The sequence below is a fragment of the Danio aesculapii genome, chromosome 5 (assembly GCF_903798145.1).
Source record: "Danio aesculapii chromosome 5, fDanAes4.1, whole genome shotgun sequence".
In the NCBI taxonomy this organism is placed as follows: Eukaryota; Metazoa; Chordata; class Actinopteri; order Cypriniformes; family Danionidae; genus Danio; species Danio aesculapii.
In genome coordinates, this window is record NC_079439.1 from 67,005,850 (window position 1) to 67,027,813 (window position 21,964).

Genomic DNA, 21,964 nt, shown 5'->3' on the forward strand with positions numbered 1-21,964 from the left:
TCCTGCTTATATAGGTCTATTGCTGTGTGTGCAATGTTTGTATATTTATAACCACCTTAAAACCAGGAACTTGGGGGTCGCAAATCACTGGCATTGTTATTTTAGGGGTAGAAAGATCTGAGAATCCCTGCCTTAACCCACCCTTAAACCTACCCATACCACCAAACCTCTCCCTAATCCTACCCGTACCCCACTTCAGTAGCACCAGAAGTGTTCTGCAATACAATATAAACACATTAAGCACATTGTATTTATATTTTAACATACTACATACACTCTCAGTAAAAATGGTACAATGTTGTACTAAAGAAGGTAAAAACCCTTGTCACTGGGGCAGTACCTTTTAATAGAACAGAATTGTACCTTAAGACAAAGAAGCAAATTTGTACCATTGCAGTTTGTACCTTTAAATACATGATTTGTACCATGGTAAACCAAAATGTACCTTTAGTTTTTAAAACCTGCAGATACAATATTGTACCTTCATTAAAGGTACAAATCTGATCCACGACAGTACTAGACTCTCGGAAATAAAGGTATGCAAGCTGTCACTGGGGTGGTACCTTTTCAAAAGAAACGCATTTGTACTTGAAGGGTCCATATTGGTAGCTCAAAAGTATATATTAGTGCCTACAAACTTTAAGAGGAACACTTTTGTACATTTTAGGTACTAATATGTACTCTTGAGGTATTAATATGGACCTTTTAGGTACAAATTTGTACCTTTTGAAAAGGTACCACCATAGTGACAGCTTGCGTACCTTTATTTTTGAGAGTGTACTACAGTGACAAGACACTTTGTACCTTAACAGTGTCAAATGTGTTCCTTCAAGAACTGTTTAAAGGCATTTTGCTTTATTCAAAATGTGTCAATTTATTTTCAGTAAATATTAAACATCAAATATATTTTAAACAATGTTTGTTTTAGTGTAAATGCACCTTTTCCATTTACAATAAAGTTGTAATAATAATAAAATAATAGATAATACAAAAAAAGAATAAAAATACTTTAACATAAATCAAAAGATTGATTTTTTTCTATACATTTCACAAAACTTTTCACAAAAATGTTACAGAAATATGTTCTCCTATGAATAATATATTTTTAAAAAATCTCCAATATTCACACCTTTGTAATCATCTAAAAGTTTTTTTATTTTTTTAAGTAGTTTTTTATTTAATTTACTAGAAATAGAAAATAGAAATAGAAAATAGAAATAGAATTATGTAAATCTATTGTAAAAAGATATGCACAATGTTTGATTAGTTTTACAATACTTAAATGTCTGCATGAACACTTTGCATATGCAGGACTTTTGCCAGCTCAAGTGTGTAGTGGAAAGCAAACACCAAAAGGTGCGGAAATTAATAATGAAAAATGTATTCATCAGAAAATTCTTACCAAATGTTCATTAAAATGCCTTAAATGTTTAGTTTACAACACCTACTGTATAGTTTTGTTTTCCCAGTTGTTTTGTATTACAGAACTTAATAATGAATGTTTATGAGTTTCTTTAAACAAATACTTTTAATGGATGATTCATGTTTTAACATGGAAATTATTCGTAAAATCACTTTGCCTTTCCAGTAATATTTATTTTCATAGATATTGTAATAAGGAGTTGTCCTGCACTTATGTACCTGTTTTATGAGAACAATTGTATATCTTCATTTCAGTTGTACCATAAACGGTACAGAACAGTATCATAAGAGGTCTTTTCTGTACCATATAAGGTACAACTTTTACAAAGATACAAAACTGTTCCTTATTGAACATTAATTGTACCTTTTTCTGAGAGTGTAGTAGTTAAGGACTTGATATAAAGTGGCACTTGTTTATGTTTATAAGCATTTTTCACTTACTGTTTTTCTGCTTTTTCTTTTACAATGAGCTCCCCATCCAATTCTGGTTTCTTTTTTAGTACTGGGGTCTGAAAAACATATTTCATAAATTTATACATATTCATTTTGAAACAAAAGAAGATTCTTTGTCGTCTTCTTGATTGATTAAGACATGTCTAAAAGATTGTCCCCCGAGCAAAAAAAATTAACAATAGTTTCATTATACTAACGGTGATTAGTAATAACAATAAGCTGGGCTTTCTGATTGATATTTGAAACAGACAAGAAGTCTTTGTTACTACAAATAACATGGTTAAACATGGTAGTTTGTGGTTACCACACTTTAGCTTCAAGTAATTCTAATAAATAAACATGTCAAAAAACCTCTATGATTTTTTGTTCTCATACACACACATACACATGTTGGTATTGGTGGTTTACAGGGACTTTCCATATGTGTAATAACATTCATTCATTTTCCTTGTGCTTGCTTAGTCCCTTTATCAGGGGTCGCCACAGCAGAATGAACCACTAACTTATCCAGCATTATTTTACGCAGCGGATGCCGTTCCAGCTGCAACCTAGTACTGGGAAACTCATTCACACACATACATTATGACCAATTTAGTTTATTCAATTCACATAGCGCATGTCTTTAGACTGTGGGGGAAACCGGAGCACCCGGAGGAAACTCACGCGAACACGGGGAGAACATGCAAACTCCGCACAGAGACGCCAACTGGCCCAGCTGGGACTCAAACCAGCGACCTTCTTGCTGTGAGGCGACAGTGCTAACCACTAAGCCACCGTGCCGCCGTATAATTACATATTTTATACAATAAAAAACGCTTATTACGGCAGGCACGTTTGTAACCCATCGTAATAGAGTACAACTTTGTCATACCTATAATGTCATTATCCAAATACTGTAACGTTACTTCTAAACCACCGAAACCAGTACAGACACACACGTACGCACTCACAAACACAAAAGCACTGGTTTAAAAATACAAACCTCGGAACAGTCGACAGTTGGATTCATATTGGGTTAAAGGTTCTTTAAATCACGTAGAGAGAATAAAAAAGTAAAAGACAAATAACTTTAAAAAATAAAAAGTCCTCCCGTGACAAAAAAAAGTGCCGTCACTACAAAATACTTTTGACTAGAATACATTTAGTAACTATGGAAACAGTAGACAGTAGAAAATCAGGTTAACGTTACATGATGTACAACAAAACTCAAAAGATATCTTTAAAAATGCTGTTGAATACAAATAAGCAAATAAGTAAAATATTAAATATGTTTTACCGATTTATTTGAGATTTTTTTATTCAAACGTGTATGAAAAAAACGGTGAAGCAAAATAAAAGTACACGACTCTTATTTTGAAGTCAATGGCGGCGGACGGACGTTGCTTTATTATTGTCAGCATGCATCAGCTGACAGTAATGACACTAGTTACTGAGTACAGCAGTTTTCCCACTGAAGCTGAAACACAAAGGCTTTGATGCATCACATTTGGCACTTGTAATGCTTGTCTTAAAATAACAGTTTGTCCCCGGCGACCATCTATGAACAGCGTTATCATTTATAAGAGGAGGCGCAATGAATGAGTATGAAGAAAACAGACCACTGTTGGTCAATGATGAACAAACAGAAGAGGACAGCTCAGAGCAAGACGCATACCTGGAGTAAGGGTCACTTTATTGTCGATTTTTAACATATTGCTGTTTTAGAAACTACATTTTGAAGATTTAATATATGAAACTTTACAATTGTTTTATTGAAAGACATTTGTGACACTGAAGACTGGAGTAGTGGCTACTGAAAATTGAGGTTTCGTTAAAGTTGGTTTTATATTTACACATCCGGATTTTCTCTGTAATAATATAATAATATAAGTATTCTTTGCAAATTCCTAATTGTGAAATCATATTAGCAGGCAATGACGATCAAAGTACAACAGTGTTCACAGTCAAATAAATAGTGCTAATGTTGTTTTGAGGTCATTTTTACACGTGATGCTGACAGAATATTCAAAGTACCATGGTAAACAATTTAGGGAGCGTGTAACAAATTGTCACGAATGTGCAAATATAAAACCAACTTTTCCTCAATCTGAAAATTCAGCATCACATGAATAAATTACTTTTTAAAGTTAAACAAAAAGCAGTTTCATTATATTTGACAATACTTTAATATTAAAGTTTTTGATTAACCGAATGCAGGCTTGTCGAGCGAAGGTTTCAAAATATGTAATTTCCAAATGTTCGAAAAGTAATGTGGTACTGCTTTTTATTGACATAAAATTGGTTTTATATTTTCACATTTGGACTTTCTCCTTAATAATAACACACACACACACACACACACACACACACATATATATATATATTTTCTAATTCTAAACAGGGAAATCATATTAAATAGCTATTAAATATGTTGTTTTGAATACTTGTTAATTGAAGTAAAGTTGGTTTTGTATTTCCACATTTGTTCAGTGACAACTTGTGACACACTCCCTGTATTGTTTACCATGGTACTTTGAATATTCGGACTGAAATCACACTGTTGTACTTTGACAGTCATTGGCTGCTAATACGATTTCACTATTAGGAATTTGCAAAGAACACTTTTCTGAAATTATATTATTACGGAGAAAGTCAGAATGCTTGAATATAAAACCAACTTTACCTCAATTATTTATTATATGATCAAATATTCAAAAGAGCGTGTCACAAGTTGTCACTGTTAAAAAAACAAACGAATGTGTAGATAGGCATGGGGCGATAACCGTTTTCAAGGTTTGTAGTGGTTTGGAAAAGTCAAGGTTTTAAAACCGCCAAAACTTTCTGTTATACCGTTCCTACGGTATATGTACGTTTTTTTATGTGTTTTTTACAACTATTTTATTTAGTTTAAGGCAACAATATCTCCAGCTGAAAAGGACCCTCCGCATCAAAAGCTACTGTTCCAAAATATCTTAAATGTTTCTTAAAATAAAACATATTGTGTTCAATGGGGAAAAAGTTGTTGTTTTATTACCAAGACATTTAAAAACAACATATTTTAGAGAAGCTATTACAATACTGTGGTACTGTGATATTTTTATCCAAGGTTATCATACCCTCAGAATCATATACCAGCCCATGCCTATGGGTGAATATAAAAGCAACTTTACCTCAATCTGCTTTTTAGTGCTGTGATTTATATTTTACATCTGATTCATCGACACCGAACTGCCTAAAAATAGCACTTACTAGCTCTTCCTTTACTATTTTTCCTGTTTGTCTGTTAAAACATAGGTAGCTAAACCAACTTAGGCTTTTCATGGTATATATTACTGCTCTCTGATGACCTAAAGTGCTTCTATTATGCTAATTTGTACGTCTGCATCTGCTAAATGATAATTGATTAAAGATTATTTGCACTTAAAGTGTTATTTACATCACAATTAATGAGGAAGTATTCGATTATCATCAAAACAGAAGTAATCAGCCATGATGTTGTGCACTGAAAAACCTGTTCAGCAAGAAAGTAGTCTCCAAAACTAACATGTGTGTTTTGCTCAACAGCAAAGTTAAGAATGGAAAGCTGTTCATGGCCACATTCGCAGCGGTTCTGGGACCACTTAGTTTTGGGTTTGTGCTGGGCTACAGCTCTCCTGCCATCCCTGAACTCCGCAGAATCCAAGATCCGAGACTGCAGCTCAGCGAAGAGGAAGCTTCTTGGTTCGGGGTTTGTAAATTTTTAGTTTTTTCAGTCCAGCTTTTGACAGCAGTGTGACAATAGAAAACAGTTATTCATTTTCAGTTCCCCAGAAAGGTTTTTAAATGAGAAACGCAATCAAATGTATAAAGGTGTCATTGTCAAAATGCTGGTGTAGAATCTCAAAAGGTCAATGTGATATTTTTCCTGTCTTACAGTCTGTGGTGACCATTGGTGCGGCTCTTGGGGGTCTTTTGGGAGGATGGATTGTGGAGAGGATTGGACGGAAGCTGAGCCTTATGTTTTGTGCAATACCATTCATCTTTGGGTTTACCACCATTATCGCTGCTCAGAACCACTGGATGTTCTATGTGGGCAGAGTGCTCACCGGTTTGGCCAGTGGAGTGACCTCTCTAGTTGTACCAGTAAGTTTTAGCCTACCTGCACATTGCCAAAAGGATAAATCTTCACTGAGGGGTAATTAATTTTAAGAAATAAATTAAATAGCACCTCAAAGACTGACTAATCTTAAGATTAATTAACATGAAGATTAATTAGGTTGTTGATTGAATTCATCAGTCTGCATTACTTTATTTTATTATATATATATATATATATATATATATATATATATATATATATATATATATATATATATATATATGCACAGAGCCAAACGACTATGTACTATTTATAATACTATTTAAAGTATTTTAAATATAAATAAACACACACACACACACATTATATATATATGAAGTGGCGTATCAGGGAAAATGTAAAGGCGCCTTTCCCTTCAAACACTTGCAGAGTGCAGGTGTGTGTGGGACTGTTCATGACAGAATGTTCTGGTGATTAATTCAATAATATACCCTGCAACGGGGGATTTTTTGGCCGTTTGTTAAAGGAAGGATCAGAAAAGACTATTGATGTATGGGACTTTGTCAGAGCTTGACAGGAACTTTAACAGTACACAGTTGATGAGCCAGTTTCTTCCTCCATTTCACAAGTGTAAGTTTGATTGAAATGGTTGCCTCCTTGTTTTCTTTCTCTAGCTTGCACATTATGTATTTAATTGGGTTTTGTTACTCCACGCTCCACGCAGCTTGTACTGTATCTGGTTAACTCTTTATATTCACATATCACGCTTAAAGCCACGTTGAAAATACGTCGCATGCTCCGTTCTTTATGGATTTAAATGCATTTGTGAGCTTGCGATCCTCTGCCGTTTGTCTTTGCTATGGCCACCGTCAGCTGTTCCTACACACAGGCGGTGGTCAAATTTCAAAATAGTTCAGCTTTTGCCACTGTGTGGATTAATACTTTATGTGTGTCGTTGTTTTTACTTATGGTTAAGAATAGAGTATATGCTGGCGTTAAACTACGTTGCTTTAATGCACTCCTGCATTGGGCTCAGACATATGCTCTGCACTCTGGATACTTAATGAGCCATGGTGGGCATTTCTCTCTATCTCGCGCTAAACGCAGTCGAACAATCACTGCAGACTGGGTCATTTTACCAATCAGCACAGATTAGCATCTTGCCAAGGAGGAGTTTGGGAACAAATGAATCGCTGACTGATTCATATGGGAGTCTTTTGAATAATTAGGTGAAAATAAGTGCTTATAAGACAATGAAAGTGTTTTTTGACCTGGCATGCATATCAACCTGTAAACGCGTTTTCAACATGGCTTTAGATGCAATATGATAATATAAAGAGTTAACCAGATACAGTACAAGCCGCGTGGAGCGGTTACAAGTAACAAAACACAGTTAAATACATTTTGTAAGCTAGAGAAAGAAAACAAGGGGGCAACCATTTCAATCGAACTTACACTTGTGAAATGGAGGAAGAAACTGGACCATGAACTGTGTACTGATAAAGTTCCTGTCAAGCTCTGACAAAGTCCCATACATCAATATTCTTTTCTGATCCTTCCTTTAACAAACAGCCGACGAATGCCGACGAATGCAAAGTAGATTATTGCATTAATCACCAAAACCTTCAGTCATGAACAGTCTCACTCACAGCTGCACTCCGCTAGTGTTTGAAGGGAAAGGCGCCTTTACATTTTACCTGATACACCACTTCATATTCCGTATTACCGGATCCGGCACTTTATAATTGGTATTGTTTCGTGTCGACGCCAATACGAACAGACAAAAGATCCGGGCGAACGACGAATCATTTAAATGACTCCGAGTTAAATCTTTTATGAAAATTGGATATTTTTAAACAATGTGCACTTCCAGATTTAAACCTCAGCTGGATGTTTTCGTTTACTTGGAGCTGTAATGCACACTGTATGGAAGGTCATTTTCAAAAACCTATAATAGGGGCTCTTAAGACAACAGAGAGCTTGTAGTTCATTTACTGATTGATTTAAATGAATAAATGTTTATCGGTTATTGTTAAAAATTCTCTAAGAAAAAAATGAATGCAGTCATTTTTTTAAAGACATTTTTAATTTTTTTTAAATGAAATTTTATGTCTTTCACAGTGTTTCATGGGATTGTTGTTCTTTCCCTCAATTAAAACCTATTAAGTTCATCTTATTTTTATATACTTATTTGCTTTAGATTAAATTTCATTGCTGTTTGGTTCTTGCTTTATAATGCTAACAGATATGTTTTAAATCCTAATGGGAAATGCAAATGGCAAAATACTTGCAGAAATAAGCATTGGGAACACTAATTTCAATATTCAGATCAATTGCACATTATTGACTTGACTTGTTTTTCTCTCTGTTCCTGCAGCTTTACATCTCTGAAATGGCTCATGAGCGTGTTAGGGGAACTTTGGGATCCTGTGTTCAGCTTATGGTTGTGATAGGCATTATGGGTGCTTATATAACAGGTATTGCTGTCATTTTAAACTTGTGACTGAATAATGACATGCATGTTATGACACTGAAGTCTCTTTGATGGCAGTAGAATTTTTCAGACCTCAGCTGTGTGAGGCCATTGTTAATGTTTGATCAGAAGACGTGTGTGAACCGTTTTCAATGACATCAGCAAAATCTTTCACAAATAATGTCTCTTTTTCTTTATTGCAGCCCTCCACTTCAGTGTTTGTTAAACTGACTCAGATGTGTGTGAACGGCATCATAATTTCACCTGGAAATGACTCAAGCTTTTCAAAATTGCATTAGCAGGATAGGTCAAGTTAGCTCAGGAATCTCCCTCATCAACATACACAGAGCCTGCATTGTACACAGCTCTCATGAAATCTTATTTTTGGCATTTTTTCCTTTATTAGATTGGACAGTATTGAGACAGGAAGCAAAGTTGGAGAAAGAGAGGGGGGGTAGGGAATGTCCTCGAGCCGGTATTCAAACTCCCTGATGTGCTACTGCACCATATGTCGGCGTGCTAACCACTAGGCTATTGTGCCGACAGGAGCATGAAATCTTGACGTAGTACTCGCAGTAGTAGTAATAGTCGTAGTAGTAGTAGTCGCCTTTGTAGTAATAGTCGTCGAATTAGTTGTCATAGTAGTAGTAGTATTATTAATAAGGGGGTTTTATACAAAGTTGTGAGCTTGAGTAAATATTGACAGACATGTCATAGGGTTTTAAACCATCAATGTATGGTTTATTTTAATTGGAAAAACAAGAATCTGAGGGTTAAAAATCTAAATAATTAAAAAATTGTTGTCCAAATTAAGTACTTAACCTTAATTAAGTACTTTGATTAGAAATATGCATTGTTTTGATATATTTACTGAAGAAACTTTTAATAGAATAATAACTACAATTTAATAAAATTAATATAACTTATATCTTAGATGTCAGTTTAATTATCATTAAAGATATAAACCAATCAAATTCTGTATATTATCTGACATGCCCTGCTGTCTTCAAGAAGCTTTTCATTTGATTTTCAACAACTCTCACTGGCAGAGTTGTGATAAAACAAAACGCTATTGGCTATTTTTTTAATAAATGGGAGGAGCTACTCTATATCCCACCCTCTCTTCTTGTTTCAGTTAAGATTACGTCAAATTTTGAATAATAAATGCACATTTCAAAGCACTTCACATGACCTTTATTATGAAAAAATGGCATAAAGTAAAAAGCAACCATTTTTATTCATACAACGTATTTTTGCCTATTCTCACAAATATACCAGTGACACACAAGTCTTCCAGGGTCACATTTTAGTTAATTCCAGCATATAAAAATGCATTTGTTGTCAAGTATACATGGAAATAATCTAGGAACTAGACTGGAGATGTTCAGCTGAGATCAAAAAGGACAATTGGATCACCCTCATTTGTTAGGGGAAATGTGTTTCGTAAAAAGCAGCAGTTTCATTCTGAAAACCAAGAAAGAGCTCTTCATCTAAAAATGTTGTGTAAACTGCTTCTCTTTGATCACTAGAAGAATGTAGTCCCAACAGCTTCTTGGTTATCTAACGATATCATAAATTCAGGTGCAGAATTAAGCAGTGAGCATGTTAAGCAGCCGCTTGCATCTGAAGTCTGTGAAAGGACAGATTTTTCAATCCCCCAATATGTGTCTCTGCTCTCACCATTAAGAGTGTTCATGGTTTCATTTTACGACGTGTCTTTGTTGTCTTAAGTAGGGCTTGACTAACTTTTTTGATCACCAGCCACTGTGTCTTGTAGTTTTTCAATGTTACCAGCCACTCGCAATGTTAACTAGCCACAAGTTTGTTGTTGGGAAAACCTATTTTATATGCATAAATTTGACTTAGGTGTGCTAAAATTACTTGATTTAAATGTCATGGGTTTCATAGTGATGCATTGCAGTTAGTTTTATTTCACATGACTTTTTAGGATTTACCAATTTTTTTCTCTGGCCACATCAAACTTTTTATTCAACAAAAATGTTCTTAAAAAACTATTGACATTTAAAATATATATATTCTTATGTATCTAAAACTGTACACAGCAGTCTGTCCAGGCTAAAGGTCCCAAATCACCAGTTAACTATACATAAATGGAGAATTAAAATTAAAGCAATGTTATTGTAAAGGGTGATAACTAAACCAAAAAAACTGTAAGAAAATAAAGAACATACCATGTGCAATAACGAGAGGATAATCGCATGCACACGGTTAACGTTATGCTCATCTATAATCTGTTCAAAGAATGGTTAAAGCGAAAGCGGCAAGTGCTGCTGCTTACACAAAATGTTGAGCTCTCCACAGCAGGACTGTCCATGCATGAGCACTGCTTTTTTCCAGTCCATTTCAAAGAGAACCAATCACACCAGCTGTATTTCCATGCACGGTTGCTTTGCGCAAAGAAACATGATGCGTGCAGGAGCTTTTAAGCACTCGAGCACATCACATCAGCTGAGCTGTGCGCGCAACACTGTCGTCAGTGAGCGAGGATTGCCTGTGTCTCACAGTCCGCCTGATCATCCTCTCATTCGATATTCACCTGCTTTCTTTTGCTCACGCAAACGCTTATCAGTCGTGCTGCTTCTTGAGTCTAAGATTATGTTTGTGCATATATTGACAATGGTCTTAAACTAAAATTCTGATCTTTAGTGACAGCAGCCCTGGCATTTTAAAAATGATTTTCAACAAGCCAACGTGGCTAGTGGGGGTGTCTGTCTAACCCGCCACAGGTGAAATCTACCTGCATTTGGCAGGTTGGCGGGTGGTAATGTCAAGCCCTGGTCTTGAGTAATGTAGCCAATCACAGTCAAATTTCTTAGTGGATTTTAAACAAAAAGTTTGATTACTTTTGATATTTTTTATATTTCTTTAGATTTTTCCTGTTTATTAATTTTTTATAAACAGTGCTCAGCATAATTGAGTACACCTCATTTTAAAAATGAATATTTGTATCCATTTCTCAGTGAATATAGGCAATGTATTTTGGTGCATTTAAACAGAAGAGATTTATTAAACAGATATATTTATTAAAATAATATTTTAGTCGCCAAACATATTTAGAAATTGAAAGATAATACAATTAAATTCAAGCTAAATATTGAGAAAAAAAAATACAAGCTACAAAATTTGAACTAAATTAAAATGTTTTGATTCTCTTGATTTTTCCTCTTTTTCTAAAATTTGTATTTAATATTGTTTTACAACATATAAATTTAGATGTACTAGTTTTTGGACCATTATCGTAAGTTATTTCGATAGATAAGCTCCAGATTTGGCTTTAGTACTGACTAATCTAATGTATATACACAAATATAATATTGTATAGCTTCCTATTAAAAATATGGCTTTAAAAGAGAGATTTATGAGGAGTGTACTTATATATGCTAAGCACTGTAAAACATATTATGGGGGGAATACATATATTTGGATGTACCAATTTTTGAACTATGATCTTTTGTTAGATTAGTTCCAGTTTTGGCTTTAGTATTAATTAATCTAATGTATACACAAATATGTTACTGTAAAGCATCCTGTAGAAAATATGAATTTGAAAGAGAGATCTGCGAGTGGTGTACTTATTTATACTGAGCACTGTATATTACATTAAATATAATGATATAATACCGATAAAGAGCAAAGAGAAAGCTTGTCAATCATATTAATTTAGAACATTAAGAAGTACATTTTGACCAATGAGAGAACATGTGCACACAAGTGACTAGCATGTTAAACACTAGACGTTTTTGAAGTTTCAGATAGCAAACCAATGTTTTGTTTTGAGACTAATTAAGTGATTTACAGGTCTAAAAATGTTGTAAGTAATGCCGAATGTTTTTTTGTTTTTGTTTGTTTTGTTTTCAGGTTTGTTTCTGGACTGGCGATGGTTAGCAGTGGCATCATCTATTCCTCCCACACTCATGCTGCTGTCCATGTGCTTCATGCCGGAGACGCCACGATTTCTGCTCTGCCAAGGAAAACGGCGAGAAGCAGAGGATGTCCTGCGCTTCCTCAGGGGTCCCGATGCTCCCGCCGAGTGGGAATGCGCTAGAATAGAAGAGGCCTACAAAAATGAAGTTAGACATCAGACATTTCTCATTTTGACAAGTTTTTTGGGTCTTTATTTAATTGAACATATTTAGCTGCCGTTTTAATTAAAGCCAGTTTTAGTTTTTTAGTTGTGGCATTTTTCAGTGAACTTGAGTTAAAATTTATCACTTGAAGCAGTGTTTCTCAACCACGTTCCTGGAGGAGCACCAGCTCTGCACATTTACCAGAGGTGCGTCTCAAATCGCGTACTTATGCACTATTCTCTGCCATTTTGTAGTATAAATAGTGTAAGTAGTGCATTCACACTGAAAACTTTACAAATAGTAAGTGCACTTTAATTACCCGGATGTGTGGAATGATGGACACTTCACACACTCAACCACTGCTGCTTTGCAAAAGGGGCGGAGCTATCAGGTGCACATGTTGGATAACTTTATTTTGGATTGTGACAGCAAAATTCTCCTTTATAGATTATAGCGCCTCCCGATGGTGAACGTAGTTATACTTATGGCAGGTATTATTTGGTATTTTAGTCATTTATTTCACTAATTTGGCAACCGCCAAACGTCATCAGGAAAACGGTTTGGAATTTCCGCTTAGTAAAAAAACATTAGTGCTCCATTTGGGACGACACTCCATACATATACTATGCTGTTGAGTGTGTAAGTGCATAAGTGTCTATAGTGGAGACACGGCTCGCTGCAGAGCCACTTGAGCTCCAGCAAGTGGGAGCTTGAGCTCCTCCTCCTATAAGCTGTTTTAATGCGTACACCCACCCCACCCCTAACCCCCATTGACATCACTTCGTAGAAGTTGTGCAAGGAAGGAGGAGCTGGATATCAAGCTCCCCCTTGCTGGAGCTCAGCTCTGCCCAAGTGGCTCTGCAGTGAGCACCACTTGGGGGGGTATAGTGTACCATTTGGGACGCAGCTCATGTCTCCTTAACCAAACACACCTGATTCAGATCATCAGCTCATTAGCAGAGACTAAAAGACCTGTAATGTGTGTGACAGACAAAGGGGACCACCAATACATGGAGGGGGTCCTCTTGGAACGTGGTTGAGAAACAACTTAACAGGATTAACCTAACAACGACTTAAAGAGGTTGTTCACCCAAAATTATTTTTAATTGAAACTTACAGATTTCTGTCCCTCAACTGAAAGTCTGGGCAAGCCAAACTTTGATGCTTAGGTTTTTTTTGTTTTTTATTTATATTGTATTATATATATTTAATATATTTTAACAGATTTAATTTAAGGTTTTGTTCATATATAAACATTGATCTTCTACAAGAACCAATAAGGGTTGTTTGTCAAACAAAAGCAGTTTCTATTCTGATCATGGCTGCATTCAAGTCCAATTTAATGCCCTTCTCACTAACTTCCCTCCATCTCGCTTCCTTTGGATGTACGTCATTGATTAAAATACGCAAGTGTCCACTACTGGCCGAACATCTAAATGGGTTTAAATGTCAATGTGAATGTCAATTTTATTTTTATATACCAAAGGTTGACCAATGTGCTCCACAATACAAATAACAAAGAGAAAGATAAAAAAATTATAGCTAAAACAAACAATTCTCACTGATAAAATGCCAAATCAAAGAGATACGTTTTCAACCTAGATTTAAAAACAGACAGAGATGATATAGATCTAATACAGGGGTGCAGATCATTCCACAATGTACTGCGAAAGCACGGTCACCCCTGCATTTCAGCCTCGACTTAGGGATGCATAATAGTTTCTGGTTTGATGACCGAAGAAACTGACCAGGCTGATATTCAGTCAGCAGGTCTGACAGATAAGAAGGAGCCACGCAATTTGTGATTAAAAAACCAAGAGAAGAATTTTAAAAGTGACATGATTTTACAACCAGTGCAAAGAGCATAAGACTGTGATGTTTTTTGGGACCGGTTAAAAGCCCTGCAGCAGCATTTTGAACTAACTGGAAGCGGGATAGAGGATTCTGACTGATCCCAAAATATAGTGAGTTACAGTAGTCCCTCATTCACTGGATGAAGTGGAATGCACTTTAAAAATGGAGGCAGGGATTCCTCCAATGGAACGAGGGAAGGGAACTTTATAAATGGGTTTTTAGTGGAACACAGCCCTTGTCTCTTCAGAAGACTGTAATTGATTAATTTTTATGAAAAGATTTTACAGGAAACCTTATCTATACAATTGTCATTGGAATGACAATATGGAGATTAAATTATGACGTAAATTATTACATTTGAATTTTTTTAATTAATTAAAAGCGGTTGCTGTCAGTCATAATAATTCTATTATTAATAAACAATTATTAAATGGATACAAATGAGCTGCTAAAATTGACATTTGATTGAATTCAGGAGCAAAGCTTCAGTCTGGGGGATCTGAAGGACCCTGGTGTCTATAAACCTTTGGGCATTGGCGTTATGATGATGCTCCTCCAGCAGTTTACCGGCATCAACGCCATCATGTTTTACGCAGAGACCATCTTCGAGCAGGCCCATTTCAAAGTAAGTGTTTTTAATGACGTTTCTTTATGAAGAGCCAAAATTTTCAGACTCTGCATCCATCTCTATAGACATCAGGTCAAGTTTGTTTTTGGGGTTTTGGGAGATTTCACCAAATTTAAAGCCTGCTGTCCGTGATATTGGACTTTTGTCATCCAATCAAACGGCAGTAAAACGTTTCCTGTTGTAAATTTAGAAATATTTGTTTTATGCTGAAGTGAAGTATGCCAGCACTTTGCTCAAAAGAGAAAAATAAACAATGTTTGTGATGGTTTTGTTCACATTTGTTGATATATTTTCCAATATTAGCTGGAAGGGCATCCGTAAAACATATGCTGGATAAGTTGGCGGTTCATTCCGCTGTGGCCACCCCAGATTAATAAAGGGACTAAGCCAAAAAGAGAATGAATGAATCAATGAATTTTCCAATATTTCAAAGATTGTGTAGAAAAAAGAAGGATTGAATTTACTAATGAGGTCACACTTTATTTTGATGGTCTGATTGTTAAATTTAAGTTACATTGCATTTACATGTCAAATAATTCTCATTAGATTATAAGTAGACTGTCAGGTTGAGGTTAGGATTAGTGTTAGTTGACATGTACTTGCAAAGTTTCTTATAGTCAGTTATATGTCTGTTTAGGAGCAGTATCAACAGATATTAAGCCGAGAGTCTACTAATACTCAAATGTACCATCAAAATAAAGTGATACCTCTAATTAAAGTAAGAAAATCGATTGTAGAGACTTCTGGTTATGTTGAACTGCTCAATGGCTGCACTTTTCAACACTTTCTGTTGATTTCCATAATCTGCTAGCCCTGATAACCAAATCTTTTTTTAATAATATTTGTTTAACAAAGAATTAAACATGTCCTCGTGCCCACAAAGAAAGAAAGGTTATTTAAAAATTGGCTGTAGAATTGCAAGCTTTAAATCAGGATATACAGTATATGTCTGTACATTACGTACAGTGGGTTTTCACTTTAAAGTGATAGTTTACCCGAAAATGAAAATTTACTCATTATTTACTCTCCCTCAAGTGGTTCCAAAACTTTGAGTCTCTTTCCTCAGTTAAAAACAAAAGAAGATATTTTGAAGAAAGCTGAAAACCTGTAACCATTGACTTCCATAGGAACTTCCATGTGTAAGTCAATGGTACAGGTTTTCAGCTTTCTTCATAATATCTTCTTTTGTGTTTAACATAAGAAAGAAACTCATAAAGGTATGAAACAAGTAAACCGTAAGTAAATAATTACAGAAATTAAATTTTTGGGTGAAAAATCCCTTTGAAAGTCTCTCCATAATAATGTACAGGGGTTTCCAATATGCAGTCTATAAAACAAAAGCTTGAAAATTGTTCAGGTTTGTAAGCTTCAGAGGGAACTTTGAGTCAAGATCAGCAGTTTGTATTATTTTATTTTTAATTTCACATTGGTATATTGTTTTTGAAGTACAACTATTTTGATCTGATGTCCGTTGAAATGGACCAAAAACAAATCAGTTAAAGATTAAAGATATTTTTATTTGATCTTGTTTATGTAAGAGATGGTCTACTATCCTTAAAGAGATAGTTCACCCAAAATTGAAAATTCTGTCATCATGTACTTGCCTTCCACTTGTTTCAAACCTTTATGACTTTCTTTCCGCTGTCGAACACAAAAGAAGATATTTTGAAGTAAGTTGGAAACCTCTAACCATTGACATCCATGGTATTTCTTTTTCCTACTATGGAAGTCAGTAATTACAAGTTCTTTAAAATATCTTAATCTGTGTTTAATTGAACCACTTGAAGGTGAGTAAATTGTCGTAATTAGATGAACTATCCCTTTAAGAACAGGGAAAATGTACTTGAAACAGGTGTGTCAGGGTTAATAATAAATTCCTGTGTTTGTATTTTTTGCCACAGAGCAGTGATGTGGCCACTGTTATCGTCGCAGCCACACAGGTGGTCTTCACTGCAATTGCTGCTCTTATCATGGACAAGGCCGGGCGGAAAGTTCTTCTCATTTTGTCTGGTAGAAACTTCTTAAAAGACAATGCATTTGCACTACTTTTACTCGAAGAACCGAAACGGATTATCTGTCATTTTGTGCCCTCAAGGTGTCGTCATGTGTGTTAGCGAAGCAGTGTTTGGAGTGTACTTCAAGCTGACTGTGATGAAGCCCAATAACTCCTCACTGACCAGTGCACTAACAGACGCCCAGGGTCTTCTGGAAGATCAGCCCTCTGCAGACCTGGCCTGGTTGGCTGTGGGAAGCATGGGCTTTTTCATTGCAGGTTAGAAGAACTGTATTTCTCTGAACAAGAATTATTCAGCAGTATTAATTATTTTCAAAGAAAAGAAAATGTTCTTAAAACAGTTGATATTTTGAACTTATGTACTATAATTTGCATTCAGTGAGCAAACTGCATTCAGTCTGACTCATAAGCATGTGTTAACCAGGATTTGCTATCGGTTGGGGTCCTACTCCGTGGCTGGTGATGTCGGAGATTTTCCCCACACGTGTGAGGGGATTGGGCAGTGCTCTGTGTGTGCTTACTAACTGGACCTGTGCCTTCATTGTCACCAAGACCTTCCAGAATCTGATGGTGAGCTGACTTTATATTAAAGTCTGTGTAAAATCTAAAATTATTACGTTTCTTTTGCTAGCGCACATTATTATTCGTTTGGAGAACTAATTACAAATTATCCATGCAAGGTAATCCATTGAAGTAAAAAAAGTTTGTTTTGGTAATCTTCAATCAAATTCTGACCATTTGCAGTCCGTCTTTGTTGACACCAGTTTGATGGCTCGTTTGTAACCACGCCCATCTTACCATTGGTTTTCTATAAGGGAATGATGTGCAAAGAAAGCCCCGCCCACTACTCAATATTCAGTTTCAGTTGGAAGTACATCAACATACTGAAATAAAATTCTCAGCAACCTGCTATTTAATCAGACTTTACCATTCTGGATTTAATGAACATGGGCCTGTACCATGAAGCTAACTTAGTTGGCTAGCCAGATAGGTTTCTGCCTAATTTACACCAACTCTGAGTTTATGTGACCATAAAAGTAGTTTGGTTTTTTCATAGTAACATAAACACCATGGCTAACCTGCTCCAGGGGCAGATTATATCATAGTTTTGAGATTGCAAACCAATCAGCTGTGAGCAAAGTGACACATGACACATTAAAGCCACTCCCCAGTTTCTCAAGCTCCAAAATAAGGTCACTGCATTGTAAGCATATAAGAAAAAAAATTATACAATCGGTGTGTTCACTAATTTACGTTGTAGCAAAATATCATTACTATATAACATATTTACAAAAATGTTTGAGGACAGTGTTGCCAGATTGGGTGATTTTTAAATTTTATTGTGCGGGTAAAAAAGGGCATTGGCGGGTTGACAAAATTTGGGCGGTTTTGAAACGTAAATTTTATATGCAACTTATTTAACAAAACAAACAGTGTGCTTCAACTTCATTCAGTTAATAGTGACCAGTGCATAGCGCAAACTGCGTGGGCCCACCTGCAATAGAAGGTGAAGGAAACTTGTATCAAAATCGGACTCCCCAGACAAATCTGACTCCCTTTCGTGTGCACATGCATCATGCAGCGCCTGCAGTTATACTCACAGCGGTTTATCATGACTCTTTTATTGATCATTATTTCCCGCAACTGACAGCAAGAACAAACATAGAAGCGTTTTCTGGTTACCAAGCAGCACCTAATTGTTCAAAAGAATTTAAAACGCCAAAATGGGATAAATTTATACCCCATTTCGAGAGTAAAACACACTATAATTGGTAGTGTGATCTACACACGTGCGGTGTGAGGGGGAGGCAGTGTTTCAATGTGTTTCGGTTATGTTGTGGTTCTGTGACTGCTGGGTTTGGTTGCTATATTCAATTATGACAGATAAAGTAACTAGGTTATTTTAATTTAAATAAATTAAAATTAAATAAAAAATGAATGTAATATTTTGGGCTTTTTTGTGTTTAGGTGGATTTTGGACCGCTTTTGGGCTGGAAAAAGTCAGCTATATCTGGCAACACTGTTTGAGATGTACTCACTTCTGCGAGATACTGTGTACAGTCAACTACATGAACTGACTTCTCTTGAACTGATAAAGCAAGATGTTCATCCCCAGGTGGACACAGAGAACAAAAAATTAGCGTAGCTCCTGTTCTTAATATATTTGAACAAGAGATATTCAATGTCAATGCAAAAAAAAGATGAAATAAGGAGTTATATAAACAAGCATTGAAAGTTGTATTTCTAACAAAGTACCTGGTGTAATAAGGCATGACGAGTGTGTCCTATGGGTGGTTTGTCAAGCCCACTCACCTGCATGGAGCACACTCACGCATCATACCGTTATGCGATGTATTGTGTATATGCTTTACTAAAAAGATAGGTCTTTAATCTAGTTTTTGAACTGAGAGTGTGTCTGAGCCTCGGACATTATCAGGAAGGCTCTTCTAGAGTTTAGAAGCCATATATGAGAATACTTAACCTCCTTTAGTAGACTTTGCTATTCTGAGTACTACTAGAAGCCCTGAGTTTTGAGATCTTAAAGAGCGGCTTGGATTGTAGCGAGACAGCAGGTTGGTTAGATAAACAGAAGCTAGAATATTTAAACTTTGGTAAGAGCCAGTAAAGCACACGATAGGCTGTTTGCTAGAGACGTCACTCATCTTCATGTATCAAAGTCATGGTACATAATGAAACGTGCTTTCTGGAATTCATCCCTGGTCTTATACATGTAAATAACATGTGTTTCAGGTTGCTCTGAGCAGCGCGGGGACATTTTGGATGTTCTCAGCACTGTGTGCTTCTAATGTCGTCTTCACTGCTTTCTTTGTCCCTGAGACCAAAGGCAAAACTCTGGAGGAGATTCAAGCCGGTTTTAAAGGGACTCGCATGCGCTAGATGACACTTCTCCTCAGCGTCAAAACCAAAATATTGAACAAAACAACTTCGACATGTTGAAGAATCTTATTTTAGAATATTGCAAATGTTTACATGGAAAATATGTATATTTTGTCTACTTTTTCTGTCATCTTAATGTGATTTATCTTTGAATTAAGAGTTTTTAACATTACTTTTGAACATATTGTTACTTTTGGTACACACGTCATGAATTAGTGTCTCATTTTTAACTTGTTTGCAGGTCATATGAATGTGAAGGTCTCCATATAAATACACGAACAGCTACTCATTTGTCAAGTTTGTATAAGCTTTAGATCAATCGGTTTTTCTATTTCATCATTCTCAGCTTCCAAACATAGATTTTAAATATTTTTAAGCTGAGATTTTCAAACTCCATAGGTTATAATGTTGTAAAATGTGCATTCAATGAACTGCTGTGGTTACTGAATACATTTTCTGACCTCACTTGTTTACTTTGTGTATGAAAAAGTTGCCATATTAATACTAATTCAGTAAACATACATGATAACTGTACAACTCTTCACTGTGTTCTCTATTATGGGCAAAATAAGACTGTCAAAAGTAAATGCATTACTTTGAATTGTGATATTGAATCATTACTGTATGATGCATTGTTTTGTATCATAGATATTAACACTAGATGTTGCCTACTCTATTATTGTCTATTAGAAGGAATGCATCAATAGAGCCGCCATTTTAGTACAGGGTAGCACTCCTTTGAATGAATGTGGGACCAAGGTGCAGTGGAGGACTGTGGCCATCCAGAGCCAGAGATATATATACACACACATAGATCTATGATCGGGAGTGGTCAGTATGCAAACATTTTTTTAAATTACGAAAATTATAATTTTACATCACTTTTCTACATCAATTGATAAGTGACCGCATTGGCGACAAAGTGTGTGTTTGTCCGCATGGAAATGTATTATCCTCCCTCCCTGTTAAAGTTGATCTAATCCATGTCCTGAAACACACCCCCTCTCCTGCTTTCACTTCTAATGCTAACGGAGGGAGCGATTAGTTTGTGAATGAATCCCCTTTATGAACAACTCATTCGCTTAGCTGACAGTAACACAAGTTTCTAGCACCGCAGCATCTTGTCATGTTTCATTTACATAGTTTGCTTATTTTATTCATCAAAACTAGCATAAGCCGAGAATTTAGTGCAAGTTGGTGCTACTTTGCTTTATGGTCAGTGCAGTAAGAGACTGTATTATCATCAACACTTGTTTAGCACAAAAGTTCGTAACATACAAAAACGTAAAAAACGAAATCTTACCTATGTTGTTCTGTCTTTGTGCTAGGTTTTCTTTGTTTGCTTATTACTACACCCGTACACAGCGCTGAAGTCCAGCATCTTCACTTTGGCTTTGACATCTGAACACTATGACATTTGTCCTGGGAGCACTGTACCAATGTGGCGGCGCTATTGATGAATGCTCAGGGTCCGTATGCGATATCTAGTGTGTATATCTATGGTTTTGTATTAATTAAAAGATGGACCATTAAAATGCCAAAAAATGTGATATGCTGTTTTTAATTGCATTAAAAGTAAATTAGGTGAAATTGTTTGTCGGATATTCTAAAGAGCACAGTTAAACTGAACAAACTCAACCATGTAAGTATTTGTCACCTGACTGTTTCTTCCTAATAAAATGACTTTTATTAAATTGATGGTGTTCTTAAGATAATTAATTATAAGTAATATAAATAACAAGGACATGTCATAATGTAATCTGCAAATTTTATAATATCCAAAGGAAAATGTCTGTCTGATGTGCTACACAGTTTTCCCACCTCTTTGTATCAATCGCATGCTGTGTCACGTAAATTTAAATATATTCTAATATTTATAAAATGATAATAATGAATGTTAGTTTTAAATATGAATAGTTCATCTTTACATATATACTATATCATATATACTGTATCATATATATACTGTACTCATCTCTCCATCTCTCTATGTATGTATATATATGCATATACAGTAGTCAACATTTGAAGTGGATCAAAATCTTTCAACAAAGTCGTCCTGAGTATTTAAGACCCA

At 35.5% G+C, this 21,964-nt stretch overlaps 1 protein-coding gene across 2 annotated transcripts; it reads left to right on the forward strand.

Moving 5' to 3' along the window:
* Positions 1-3,281: 3,281 nt before the first annotated feature.
* slc2a8 (solute carrier family 2 member 8) lies at positions 3,282-21,585 on the forward strand. 2 transcript variants are annotated; one of them, XM_056458747.1, is made up of 10 exons: positions 3,282-3,534; positions 5,419-5,581; positions 5,770-5,976; positions 8,310-8,409; positions 12,285-12,496; positions 14,823-14,972; positions 16,877-16,985; positions 17,071-17,247; positions 17,414-17,559; positions 19,741-21,585. In XM_056458747.1, exons 1-10 carry the CDS (start codon positions 3,449-3,451, stop codon positions 19,885-19,887), a joined length of 1,497 nt encoding a protein of 498 aa, XP_056314722.1. In that variant the 5' UTR covers positions 3,282-3,448; the 3' UTR covers positions 19,888-21,585. The 2 variants fall into 2 exon arrangements, with proteins under 2 accessions (XP_056314722.1, XP_056314724.1); XM_056458749.1 differs by lacking the exon at positions 19,741-21,585 and adding an exon at positions 18,958-19,733.
* The last annotated feature ends 379 nt before the right edge of the window (positions 21,586-21,964 follow it).